Source organism: Carettochelys insculpta, chromosome 2 (assembly GCF_033958435.1).
Source record: "Carettochelys insculpta isolate YL-2023 chromosome 2, ASM3395843v1, whole genome shotgun sequence".
Lineage (NCBI taxonomy): Eukaryota > Metazoa > Chordata > Testudines > Carettochelyidae > Carettochelys > Carettochelys insculpta.
This window is the reverse complement of record NC_134138.1, coordinates 268,689,096-268,702,663: the sequence shown is the minus strand read 5'-3', so window position 1 is coordinate 268,702,663 and position 13,568 is coordinate 268,689,096. Positions and strand designations below refer to the sequence as shown.

The 13,568-nt window shown below is 42.9% G+C and overlaps 1 protein-coding gene across 1 annotated transcript in view; it reads right to left on the bottom strand.

Moving 5' to 3' along the window:
* TTC21A (tetratricopeptide repeat domain 21A) overlaps window positions 1-13,568 on the bottom strand; it is a gene marked incomplete at its 5' end in the record, with an annotated part of 76,416 nt that overhangs the window by 902 nt on the left and 61,946 nt on the right. The window contains 7 exons of the mRNA XM_074985141.1: window positions 695-815; window positions 2,715-2,939; window positions 3,652-3,847; window positions 5,894-6,055; window positions 8,295-8,445; window positions 8,580-8,661; window positions 11,532-11,642. Of these exons, the coding sequence (XP_074841242.1) occupies window positions 695-815; window positions 2,715-2,939; window positions 3,652-3,847; window positions 5,894-6,055; window positions 8,295-8,445; window positions 8,580-8,661; window positions 11,532-11,642 (1,048 nt within the window). The remainder of the gene's footprint in view (window positions 1-694; window positions 816-2,714; window positions 2,940-3,651; window positions 3,848-5,893; window positions 6,056-8,294; window positions 8,446-8,579; window positions 8,662-11,531; window positions 11,643-13,568) is intronic.

Here is a 13,568-nt window from a genome sequence, read left to right as displayed (position 1 = left end):
ACTCATTGGGGTGGTGAGCTACTGGTATAATGTACGTTGTATGGGGAAACTGAACCAAAATACGGTGGCTTGTGGAATAAGAGAGAGAAAAGATGTCTTAAAAGCACCTTTTCACTTACCTTATGAGCAGTCCAGCATCTGGGACAGAGTGTATAACATTCATTAGTCACATATGATAAGTTTGGAAATCAAGATGGATTCTTCCTTTCTGTCTTTCGAGTTGTAGGAAATCTTTTCCAAATATGCTAATACCTCCATCTCTACCACAGCCTGCCCAGCAGGGCCTGGCTGGTGACCAGTGGATACTATAGTCAATTGAAGCACAAGGCCCTGAAGGCACGGTGTCCAAGGCATCTGTCTTGCTCGCCTTGCTCTAAGGCCAAGCCCAATCTCGACATAGATCTCTTCTGCATTTACTTCTCCCTCCACATGGAATTTATACTTGGCCATTCTGCATATTTCACTTTTCTTACAATATTATGCAGTATTATCATTAGCTGTAAATAAGATCTTAACAGCATACTGGATTAAATGCCATCCTTAGTTACACCTTTGTAACCCCACTATCTTCAGTTTGGTTGCATAGGTGTAAGCAGAAGCACCTATTACATCATCACAATTTGTTGCACTCTCAGGAATACATATAATCAATGACACGTGGAACTTAAGTCTGAACACCACTTTGTGAACTTACCAACAGCAGGATTTGCTTGATTACTGTATTTCCAAGCCAATTCATAATTAGCTGCAGCATCCTTATAGGCTTGTTCTTTTTCCATGATAAAACCCATATATTCATAAGCTTTTGAACAAGACTGAAAAAACCAAAACCACAAAATGCTACATCATTATCGAGAATATGTAGCCTAAATGTCATAGCAGCACTGAGGATAGCTAATGTGTTGCCAAATTTTTAAAAAGGGCTCTAGAGGTGATCCTGGCAATTATTGGCTGGTAAGCCTAAATTCAGAATTAGAAAAATTATATTGAACATAATTTGCTGGGGAAGAGTCAACATAGTTTTTGCAAAGGGAAATCATGCTTCATCAACCTACTACAATTCTTTGAGGTGATCAACAAGCATGTGGGGAAGGGGAATCCAGTGGCAATAGTGCACTTAAATTTCCAGAAAGCCTTTGACAAGGTCCCTCATCAAAGGTTCTTAAGCAAAATAAGCTGTCATGGGATAAAAGGGAAGGTCCTCTCATGGACTGATAGATGGGTAAAAGATAGGATACAAAGGGCTTGTCTATACTTGCCCCCAACTTCGAAGGGGGCATGTTAATCGGGGTGATGGAAGATTACTAATGAAGTGCTGCGATGAATATGCAGCACTTCATGAGGTTAATTCTCCCCCGCGGCAACTAGTGTCAAACTTCAAAGTGCTGGCCTGCGTGTAGAAGTGTCTTTACTCCTCAAAATTTTGGGGAGTAAAGGCATTTCGAAGTAGCATGGGCACTTTGAAGTGCCCAGAGCTACACACATGCCAGAACTTTGAAGTTTGACATTTCCAAATTGCCGCGGGGGAGAATTAGCCTAATGAAGTGCTGCATTTACATGGCAGCACTTCATTAGTAATCTCCCATCACCCTGATTACCATGCCCACTTTGAAGTTGGGGGCATGTGTAGACCCAGTCAAAGTGTAGGAATAAATGGTCATTTTTCAGAATAAAAGAAGGCAGGTAGTGGTATTCTCTAAAGGTCTGTACTGGGATCAATCCTATTCAATATATTCATCAATGATCTGGAGAAAGGGGTAAACAGTGAGGTGGCAAAATTTGCAGATGACACAAAACTCCAGCTCAAGATAGTTAAGTCCAATGCAGATCGTGAAGAGCTTCAAAAGAATCTCACAAAACTAAGTGACTGGGAAACAAAATGGGAGATGGCATTCAATATTGATTAATGTAAAGTAATGCATATTGGAAAACATAACCCTGACTATACATTTAAAATGATGGGGACTAAATTAGCTGTTGTCACTTAAGAGAGAAATTGGCAGCATTGTGGATAGTTCTCTGAAAACAACCACTCAATGTGCAGTGGCAGTCAAAAAAGCAAAGAGAATATTGTGAATCATTAAAAAGGGATAAAGAATAAGACAGAGAAGCTTGGGAAATAGATGACTAAGGGGGATATGCTGAAGGCCTATACAATAATGACTAGTGTGGAGAGAATGAATAAAGAGGAGTTATTTACTCCTTCCCAGAACACAAGAACTAGGGTTCACTATAGGAAATTAAGAGGTAGCAGGTTTAAAGCAAACAAAAGGAAGTACTTCACACAATGCACAGCCAACCTGTGAAGCTCCAGGATTGAAGATTGATCCATCAAAGGCTGTTATCCAAAAGATGGGCAGTGATGGTGTCCCTGGCCTGTATCAGAAACTGGAATTGGGTGACAAGGATGGATCACTTAACCATTACCTGTTCTGTTCATTTCCTCTGGGGCACCTGACATTGGCCACTGTCAAAAGACAGAATACTGGGCTAGGTGAACCTTTGATTTGACCTAGGATGCCTGTTCTTAGGTTCTTATATTATGTTAAATATTATTATAAACAGATTCCAAATTACAGGTGGTCCTTTCAGTTGTTACTTGTGTGGGTTACTGTAAAAGGCCACTAATGAACATTTGTGTTTAAATCTCTAATTGGACTCAGTGTTTTTACACCTTCCAAGATTTCCTTGTATATCCCTCCTTTTCTTCTCACCTTATTGTACTGTAAACAGCGTTTCAGCTGTTCTGTTGCAAGGTCATACTTTCCACTTTTGCAGTATATATCAGAGAGCAGTAGCCAACTTTTTTCTAACTCTTCAGCATCAGACAAATTCCAGTTTGCTTTGGCTAATCGTTTTAGTTGGGTTCTGGCCTTGGGAGTCTGTTTCAGAATCATATAGGCTTGGGCCATTGCCAAAATAACTGGAACACTTTCCCTCTAAGAAACAAAAGCAGAAATACTATTGTTTAAGCAATAACCTCTTTCCAGGGTCTAGAAACATTACAAGTTTGATTGCCTTACTTTAAAAATTTACAACTTTCACTGTTAAACCAAATTTCATTTGGTTTATTAAAATCAACATGGTTGTCAACAAACTGAATGAACTTCAGTACTTCCCTATACAATGTCCCAGTCTTGCACTCAAATCCATTCAGACAGACTCTTATGATCACATGATGTAGATGGATCAGTTAATGGGACTACACGTTACAACTCTCAAAACTGAGACTCCTTGGTCCAGTAGCATCCATTGTCTGGCAGGTCCACAGATGCTACTGGACCAGAGAGACCTGGGGCCATGAGCCTAGTGGAGCCCTGATGGGCCAGGAGCCTGGTGACTGGGGGCTGGCAGCCTTGTCACATCACATTTTTGGGAGTAAGGAAACTTCAAAGTTGCGTGGGTACTTCAAAGTGCCCATGGCTACCTGGCTTACCAGCACTTTGAAGTTTGCAACTTCTAAGTTCCTGTGATGAGAATTAAGCTAATGAGGTGCTGCATATGCAGTGTACCACCTCATTGCTATTCACTGAGTGGGCTCATTTACATGCTCTCTTTGAAGGAGGGGGCTAGTGTAGTCAAGCCCAAAATGTTATCTGTTAGCATTTAACAATAGAGGGTCACCTAAGATTTGCTGAAGAATTTTCTTACCTCATTTTGGGCCATTTCTACAAACACACTTAGGGCTCTCTCCACATTAAGTTTGTCCTTTGTGGCCATCAGACAGTAGTTTTGTAACATCTTCATCTGATTTTGTCCTTCTTGTGAGTGAGCATAAAACTCTTTCAGTAGTTTCTCCGCTGTGCGTATCCCATGTTGCTCAGATTCTCTCTTCTCTTTTAAGTTACTGCTAAAATGAAATTCTACATGATTCTGAGTTTGCCTGTGATAAGGCAATGTCTTTTAATTCCAAAAGCACCATATTTAAGAGCGCAGATTTGCATTTCTCCTAAATGTGTAACTCACACATATTAGATTACAGACCACTGTCTCCTCCAAACTGGAGGGGCAGAACCTTAACCTGCCACTTCTCACATACCCATTCTTTGTCTGAATACAGGCTGTCAGCCTCCAGGCCTTTCAGTCTGATCCTTTCCCCATACATTAAATTTGTTCCATTTTTTTTAAATGCACAAATATGCAAACATTTCTATTTGCTGTTAGAGAATATGGTCTAGAGCAGGGGTGTCCAATCTTTTTTTCATTGGGGTCCACTTGGCAATTTTTTTACATGTTCTGGGGGCCAAATACAAAATAGCCCCAAAACCCCTCCAACCCCCAGGCTTAAACCCCTCACAGCCCCAAACTGTGTCCCCCATCCCAGGATTAATTTACCCAGGAGCTCCACGTGCTGCCATCTCCCACTGCTCTTTCGCTGGGCCATCTCTTCTTCACCATGGCTGCGTGGCTTCCCCAACCCTCCTACTGCCCCCACAAACATCGCAGCAGGGGCAGCTCTCAGCACCCTGCCACACTGAAAGAATAGGACTCTATTTAATTGGTTTAATAGGCAGATCCCTCCGGCTGGCCATTAAACAAATTAAATTGAGTTCTACTCTGGTATCCACAATTTTCAGACATGCAATATTCCCAACCCTACTTCCCTTTCTCCAGAGCCAGGCAGTGCCAGCCCTCCGCTTTAAATAAATCCCACCCTCCTCTCCTCCAGACAGGTACCCCCAACTCCCCACTTTAACCCAATCCACACTTCCCTCCCCCAGAGCCAGGCACCCCCAGCCCCCCACACTTTTACCCAAATCCCCTACACTCCCCCAGAGCCAGGCACCCACAGTCCCCTTGCTTTAACCCAACCCGTCTCCACTCCCCCAGAGCCAGGCACCCGCAGTCCCCCTGCTTTAACCCAACCCATCTCCACTCCCCCAGAGCCAGGCACCCGCAGTCCCCCTGCTTTAACCCAACCATCTCCACTCCCCCAGAGCCAGGCACCCCCAGCCCCCCACACTTTTACCCAAATCCCCTCCACTCCCCCAGAGCCAGGCACCCGCAGTCCCCCTGCTTTAACCCAACCCATCTCCACTCCCCCAGAGCCAGGCACCCGCAGTCCCCCTGCTTTAACCCAACCCGTCTCCACTCCCCCAGAGCCAGGCACCCGCAGTCCCCCTGCTTTAACCAAATCCCCCCTCTCCCTCAGAGACAGGCACCCACAACTCCCCCGCACTTTAACCCAATCCCCACTCCTCTCATGCAGAGCCAGGCACCCCCAGCTCCCCACTTTAACCCAGTCCCCTCTCTCCCAGGGCCAAGCACCGCCAGTCCTCCTGCTTTAACCCAATCCCCCCTCCTCCAGAGCCAGCCCCTGCCCCATAATCCAATACCAGCGATTCACCAGAGCCGCTGCTGCCACCATCCCTGCTGCCACGTTCTTCTCCCTCCTAGCACTGGGGAGGGACATGTGTGCAGAGCAGCGCACTGTGCTCCAAGGGCTCTGAGCATTTCATTGCTCAAAGAGCCACATGTGGCTCCAGTGCGTGTATCCCCTGCTGCTTTTCTCTGCCCCTGCTGTGCTGTATGGGAGCCAGAGGAGGAGTCAAGCATCAGAGGCAGGAGCAGCAAATGGCTCCTTAAAAAGCCAATGCAGCTCAGAGGCACCCAGACGCCTTTTAAAAATGGCATCGCTGCCAGATCCACAGGCTGGATAAAAAAGCTCCGTGGGCCGGATTCTGGTCCCTGGGCCACGTGTTGGACACCCCTGGTCTGGAGAGCTCAGATGAAATGAAATAATGTGTTTATTTAGCCTCCTTTTACACATGGAGTAGGGGAAAAATGACCAAAGCTTTACATTAGTCTTTGATATATAATGAAAATGAATTTGATATTTCATTGTGTTTGTCAATTGCAAAGTATCTTCATGAGTGTTGAGCTTGTCTTTTACCTGTCTTCTTCACTGAGGCTTTCAAACACTTCTCCTCCTATTACTTCATTATCAGGGTTTAGGCAGATCTGAATCATATTGTTGATGGCTCTTTGGCCCCAGTCACTATCCTTTCGAGCTTTGTTGAAATACTTCAGAGCCTGATTGGGCTGTCCAATGTGCCTATTCAGAGAGAATATGTAATGTGAAGTTTCAGCATGAGTATATAGGGTGATCATCAGTTTTAATAATGCTCCCATAGTCATATACATAAAGCACTAATGAAAGAGGCCTTTGTCAGCATGGGAAATTCTTATACAGGTTGAACCTCTCTTGTCTGGTACCCTTGGGTCCTGACTGGTTAGATGACAGAATCTGCCAGAAGATAGGAGGTCAATATTTCCTAGCACATTACCAACACTGCCACTGTTTACTGCACTCTTAGAAGAATTTAAGGGGCACATTAGAGTTACGTAACAGCACAGAACTATATCAACCATGAATCGTGGCTGTAAACAAACTTTATGGGACCATGGGAAACTTGGCCACACCGGTGATAAGTGGATGTCCAGCTAACTAAAACCATGCTGAATTACCGATGTTGCTGGATGAATGAGTTCCAGATTAGAGAGGTTCAACCTATAGTATTTGTTAAGACCAGTGATTCCCAACCTTTTCACCAGACCTAATAGTAAAGGGAAGGAAATGGAAGTTTAAAGATACTCTAGCTCCAGTTTAATAAAGCACTTAAGCATATATTTAATTTATTTTCAGGTAATCACTTGAATATACGCTTAACCTTAAGCATATATTTAATTTCATTGACTTCAGTTAGATTTAAATATGTGTTTAAGTGCCTTCCTGAATAGGTGTGCATACCTGAATTGGGGTCTCAGTGAACATTCCTCAAACCTTGGAAGCTAGAAGTTGGAAAAGAACATAGACTATATACATTTAAAAAATGAACAAATATCAGAAACAAAACAGAATACTCCACTGAGCACACAATTTTCCCCACATGGAGAGAACGGACCATCCATAATAGATATTAGTCAAAGAGCTTATTCACTACTGAAAGGTGGACAGACACTACCATAGTGAGAGTAGAGTATAAGTCTACACAGAATAAATCAGTGAATACAACCTCCTTTACTGACTGCAATAAAGAGGGAACTGACTGGAATAATTGACATGCAGCATATAAACTTAGGAGAGAGAAACGCACAACAGTTAGTAGAGGGCCTGGCTCATACCCTATCCTGTTATAATTGTCCATGATGGTCAAAAATCTTGAGCGATAGGTAAATTCCATGAGATTCATGTTAAGAAACCAATACATAGGATATCAAAATCCTGATAGACTATATCTAAAGAATAAGTACTTTTACTGCTTTTTTCTTTTGGCACTGCAAAGCCATCACAGCTAAGACTAATAGAGCTATGTATCGCATTCCAACGTGTGCATCATGAACAAATTCATTTGTTAAGTTCTAATCAGTTTCACCCATGCAATCCCCTTCTACTAATCAGGGTGCACAGATATTACTGAGGTTATAATCTGAATACAGTTAATCTTCACAGATGTCAGCAAGGTGCATTTAGCCTATGGTATCTTCATGAGATCAAAAAAAAAAATCCAGCTTGATCGGTCTTAGGCCAGACTAATCTGTGGGGCTAACAGTTACCAGAAAAACATTTTTGACTTGTTCTAGTTTGAAAGGTGAATCACTGAAACACAGTATATATGGAACCTTGCAATGCCATATTTAGAGTCATATTTTCAGGCAGAGTCAGACTTTAAGGCTTCATTAAGGTAGGGCAACTGCAGCTTTGCTTGTGGGGCTCAGATGTTTGGAAAATGATTTGTGGCCCCAAGAGAAAAGGTTTTATATAACAAAAAACTATTCTTCATTATTTGACTGTCATAACATGAAGTTTAATATATCAAAATACGTTGCGTGAAATCCTGGCCTCACTGAAGTATATGGGGCTTCTGTCATTGACTTCAAAGCGGCCAGATTTCACTCTTTGGTTTTAGAGCCATGTGAAATGAAACCTCAATTTTTTTTCTGCAGAGACTTCTGAAGTTTGATACATTTAAGTCAATCAAGTTTGTTCTATTTTACTCAAGTTCTTACCATTCATTACTTTCCTATATTTACCTGGCTTTCTTTTCTCTGTTCCAACATTGCCCTTGCTCACAAAAAGCCTTGAGCCCAGCAGAAAGTTAAATTTGTTGAAGGAAGAACTTTAACTTCCCAGCAAACCTGAAGACACTGGTTCACTTCCAGTTCTTGCAAGCCAAACTGCAATGCTTAGTTCACAAAATGAACCTGAATCAGCACGCATAGGCTACAAACTTTTACAACCTTACTCATTATTGTATCCATAACATTGCTAAAGAAAACGCAGTACAAATTACCGGCAATAAAGTCCTCTGCAGTAGTTATAACCAGGCTCCAAAGGTATTCGAGTTGACTTTTTCTTAGCCATTTCAAACAAATATGTAGCTTTATCAAGCTTACCACTTCTTCTTAGCAAATCAGTTAACCTTTCCATGACTGAGAAGTTATCTAAAATTACATAGAACATGCTACTTGGAAGTCTTGTACATAAAATTAAAACAACAGAGTTGTCAAATATTTTCTTTGGTCTTTTAAAATTAGGATTAATCTGAAAAGACTCCACCTTATTTAATATTAGATACCTGGTGTTTTGTCCAGAACATTTTGGTAAAGATTTATAGCTTGTTCATGCTTCTGTTTTCTAAACATGAGGTCTGCCATCATCTAACAGAGAAAACAAATTGCATAAGAAGATACTGAATTGAATTTCTTAAAAAGAAATAGAAATGTAGAAATTACTTCTGAAAATATTCCTGACAACCAAAAAAGGATATATTAAAAATAACTGAGCATGAACTAGCATTAAACAATGTTTCAAATGAAAGTATGAAACATGCAATAAAATAACTATGCACTATTCAGAATTTAAAGACCAGATGTTGTTGCCTCTTGCTGGACTTGGGCCCAATACTCTCATTTGTACGTCAAGAGTCCTGAGTACTCTGTAACTCTGCAGCAGTGGAATTTACCATAGAATTCAGCATTTGCTAAAGAACTGTGCTCCAGAATCATAGCTTGCAGTTAAAATATTTCTAATAATTATGGTAGTTGCAATAATCTATAAAACAAACCAAGCATAAACTGATACAGTGTTGCCTTTCTGAGTTTGCTGACAAGCATGAAAAAGTAGTTCTGAGAGATGTGAATAGTCCCCTTCATTTACAATAGGTTGTATTAACACTGAAATATAAATAAGATCATTTATTTGTTGAGGCTGTTAGATATTTTTCTGCTGGTCATTTTAACAGAAATATATACAATGTGTTTATCAAATATGAAATTTCAGACACGCTAACTGCAATGTGTAGCCTATCGTTTAAATCACCCTCTATACCAGATGGCTCAAAGAGAGCCAATGTAATGCTGATTTTTTAAAAAAGGCTCCAGAGGTAATCTTGGCAATTACAGGTTGGTGCGCCTAACTTAAGTACTAGACAAACTGGTTGAAACTACAGTAAAGAACAAAATTATCAGGCACATAGATGAACACAATATACTGGGGAAGAGTCAACAGAGCTTCTCCAAATGGAAATAAATCATGTATCACCAATCTATTACACACATGATCAAGTGTGACACAGTTGAGCTTGTGTACTTGGTTATTCAGAAAGTCTTCGAGAATGTCCCACACCGAAGTAGGATTGTCAACTTTGATTGGAAAAAAGGAGAAGTTACTCACTTTCATGCAGTAATGATGGTTCTCCGAGATGTGTCCCTGTGGGCACTCCAATTAGGTGTCAGCGCATTCTGGCACTGTCAATCAGAATCCTTTTCAGAGCAGCACCCCCTGCCAATGCCGTGTATGCACACTGGTTATCTCAAGCCATTGCCACTCTGAGGAGTGTGCATACGGCACAGCCCTCCTTTGTTCCTTTTCTACCTGAAGTTCCTATAGACTCCAAGCAGAGGGTAGGACACGAGGTTTGTGGAACACCCACAGGGACACATCTCAAAGAACCATCATTTCTGTACAAAAGTAAGTAACTTCTCCTTCTGTGTCGAGTAGTCCCTGTGGGTGCTCCACTTAGGTGATTCTGTAGCAGTACCCATATGATGTAGGTGAGTATTGGGGTCTTCATGTGGATTGATGCAAAACTGCATGGGCCAAAGCAGTGGCAGGATTGGCCCTTTCTGCAAAGCATCATGTTGTGCAAATGTATAATGCGAGGACCAAGAGTGTGCTCTACAAATGTCGATTAGAGGGACATAGCTAATGAAGGCTGTTGTTGTGACCATTGCCCGTGTGGAGTGGGCCCTAATAGTCTGTGGTGGCTGTTTGCGTCTGAGTTGGTATGCAGTGTGCATGGAACCTGCATTCCACTTGGATAGGTGTTGTGCTGAAACAGCTGTTCCTGAATGAGGTCCTGAGTACACTATGGAGATTTTGCTGAATTTTCTAATTGATTTAGTTCTGTCAAGGTAGAATGTACCAGCATGTCTTACATCGAGAGTGTGTACTGTGGCCTCCTTAGAGGAGGTGTGAGGTGTAGAAAAGTAAGATAAGTATATAGGCTTGTTTAAGTGAAAGTCAAATATGACCTTCTGGAGAAACTTTGGGTGTGGCCTAAGTCTCACCTTGTCTTTAGTGAAAATAGGAAAACATAGGTCAGCCATGAGTGCTGCAATTTCCCTGACCTTTCTGGCAGATGTTATGGCCAGTAGAAAAGTCTCTTTCATAGGAACATACTGAAGGGATGCCATGGCAAGAGGTTTGAATGGTGGTCTTGTAAGTGTATCTAACACTAAACTTAGGTCCCATGGTGGTACCAGGGGGTGCAGATTTGGGTACACTTTTTGTAACCCCATTAGGAAACGCTTCACCCTGGGGTGTATGAAGAGAGAAGGATCATCTCTGGACTCATGGAAGGCCATGATCACGGCCAAATGCACTTTGATGGAACTAATACAGAGGCCTGCATTGTGGACCCCAATGGTGCACAGCAATATGGTGCTGTTTGCAACTGTGCTATATTAAAGTACATTGGGTACCTTTACTGTGCACCAGTAGGGCACAAACATACCACTTAATGTGCAACATGTTAGTGTGCTTTAGAAATCACAGCTGCAATAGCACGTTATCTCACAATGTAAAGAAGCCATATATCTCACTTATATGCAATACAACACTGACATGACTTAGTGCCATGTGAAACATCAACTGAACTGCAAATCAGAGAAACTTTGCCCTGTGCTAAACTGACAGGTGTACATGATTACTTACAAAAACACAAATGCTTTTCCATTACTCATAGTTAAGTGTACAGTTTATTTTTTTTTCTGCTTTTAATGCAGATTGCTTTTTGGGACCTATACCTTTGCCTTTCACTTTTCCCTGGCCTCTCTTTCCTCTGAGTCTTCATGGAGTTTTTTTTTTTTTCCGTAGACACAACCTGTTTTGCCATCAATTGCAGTGTAGGTTCTTGGGCATAAGACATATTATGCCAATATACAAGGACATGTGTTTAGAACAGACTAAAAATTGAAAGCAATTCTTCAATATGGGCTATAGATGATTAAATATTACCCATTTATACCATTGTTGCAATTTCATTGCTATTGTCATCTTGAAGAAGCAGTGCACAATGATGTTCACATGAATCAATATCTCCTTGTGTCAAATAAAGACGAGCCAACTGCAACAGTACCTGGGAGAATAAGGATGAGTAATTAAAGAAGGTAAATATTTTGATGATCAATACAATTGATATTGAGAGCCATTTTTTTCTTTCTTGATTCAGAATCCTACCTCAGAGGTTAGAGATTAAAAAGATTTCAATGAAGTGACATCAAGGATAGATTTATCCCATAATAACGTTTACATCATCTTTTCAAGAAAGTGGAATCCTCCACACACTAGTATTGAAGGATGGAAAAATCTGAGGCAGGCCATCGTTTTCTGTTAAAGACCCCATACTTGAATCCTAAATTCTGGAGTAGGCCTATAATCCTATAGTTGGTATGAAACCCAGTTAGCATGAATGCAAGGTTAGAGAAGTTACTCACCTGTAGTAATGATGGTTCTTCAAGATGTGTCCCCGTGGCTGCTCCACAATAGGTGTCGGGCTTGCCCGGCACCACAGATCGGAAATCTTCCAGCAGTTTCTCCTGGATCGCGCATGCGCTGGTGCGCGCAGCCCCCCTGCGTGCCCCCGGCCGTGTGAGCGATCCGGTCCCCGCCAGTTCCTTGACCAACCACCTCGGATGCTCCTGAAAAACACTAGACAGAGATCTGAAGCGGGGAGGATGGGTGGGTGGTGGAGCACCCACGGGGACACATCTCAAAGAACCACCGTTACTACAGGTGAGTAACTTCTCTTTCTTCTTCGAGTGGTCCCTGTGGGTGCTCCACAATAGGTGACTACCCAGCAGTAACCCAAGTAAGGAGGTGGATAATCAGTTGATGTGCAGCTTGCCCCGGAGAGGACTGCTGTCGACAGACGGGTATCCTCTTCGAATAACCGAGGCAGGGCATAATGCTTGGCGAAGGTGTCGTAGGAAGACCAGGTCACCGCTCTACAGATGTCTTTTAACGCAATGCCCTTGAAGAAGGCTGTTGATGCCGCCACCGCCCTGGTGGAGTGAGCCCTGGGCGGGGCCAGCAAAGGAGCAGTTCGAAGCTCGTAACACATTTTTATACAGGACACAATGTGCTTAGAGATTCTCTGTGAAGAGAGACCTTCTCCTTTTGACCTGGGAGAGAGAGAGACTAGGAGCCTGTCCATTTTCCAGAAGGACTTAGTTCTGTCTATGTAGAAGGCCAACGCCCTCCTCACATCCAGGAGATGCAGGCGTGCCTCCGTGCCGGAGCTGTGAGGCTTCGGGTAAAATGAGGGTAAAACTATTGGCTCGTTAAGATTGGACTCCGAAGAGATTTTTGGAACAAAGGCTGGGTGCAGCCTTAAGGTTACTGCCTCCTTTGATAATACTGTGCAGTGCGGTGTTGCCATCACTGCCGCGAGCTCACTCACCCTGCGGGCTGACGTAGTAGCAAGGAGGAAGGTTGTTTTTTTTTTTTTTATCATAAGGAGACGTATGGGAACTGTGGCTAATGGTTCAAAAGGTGGACCCGATAGCGTGCTGAGCACCAAGTCCAAATTCCACGATGGTGGAAGCGGTTTCCAAGGGGGGTACAGGTTTACCAGCCCCTTCTAGAACCTGGTAACAATAGGATGGGCAAATACCATGGGCCCTTCCTCTGTATGCCGAAAGGCTGATATAGCGGCGAGGTGGACCTTTAGCGAGGATAGAGAAAACCCGCCTCTCTTGAGGTCCAATAAGTACTCTAGTATTACAGGTATAGGAACGTCAAGGGGAGCTAACTGCTTGGTGGAACATCAGGCTGTGAATTGAGTCCATTTCTGCTTGTAAGTCCTCCTGGTGGAGGTCCTTCGGCTACATTCCAGGACTTGTTGTACTCCCTCCGTACACATGCTCTTTAAAGAGCTGAGCCATGGGTTAGCCATGCTTGTAGGTGCAGACCCTGAGGGTGCGGGTGCACTAAGGACCCCTGAGCCTGCGTGAGTAAGTCCGGTGCCACCGGTAGAGGGAGTGGTGGGCGGTCCAACATGCGC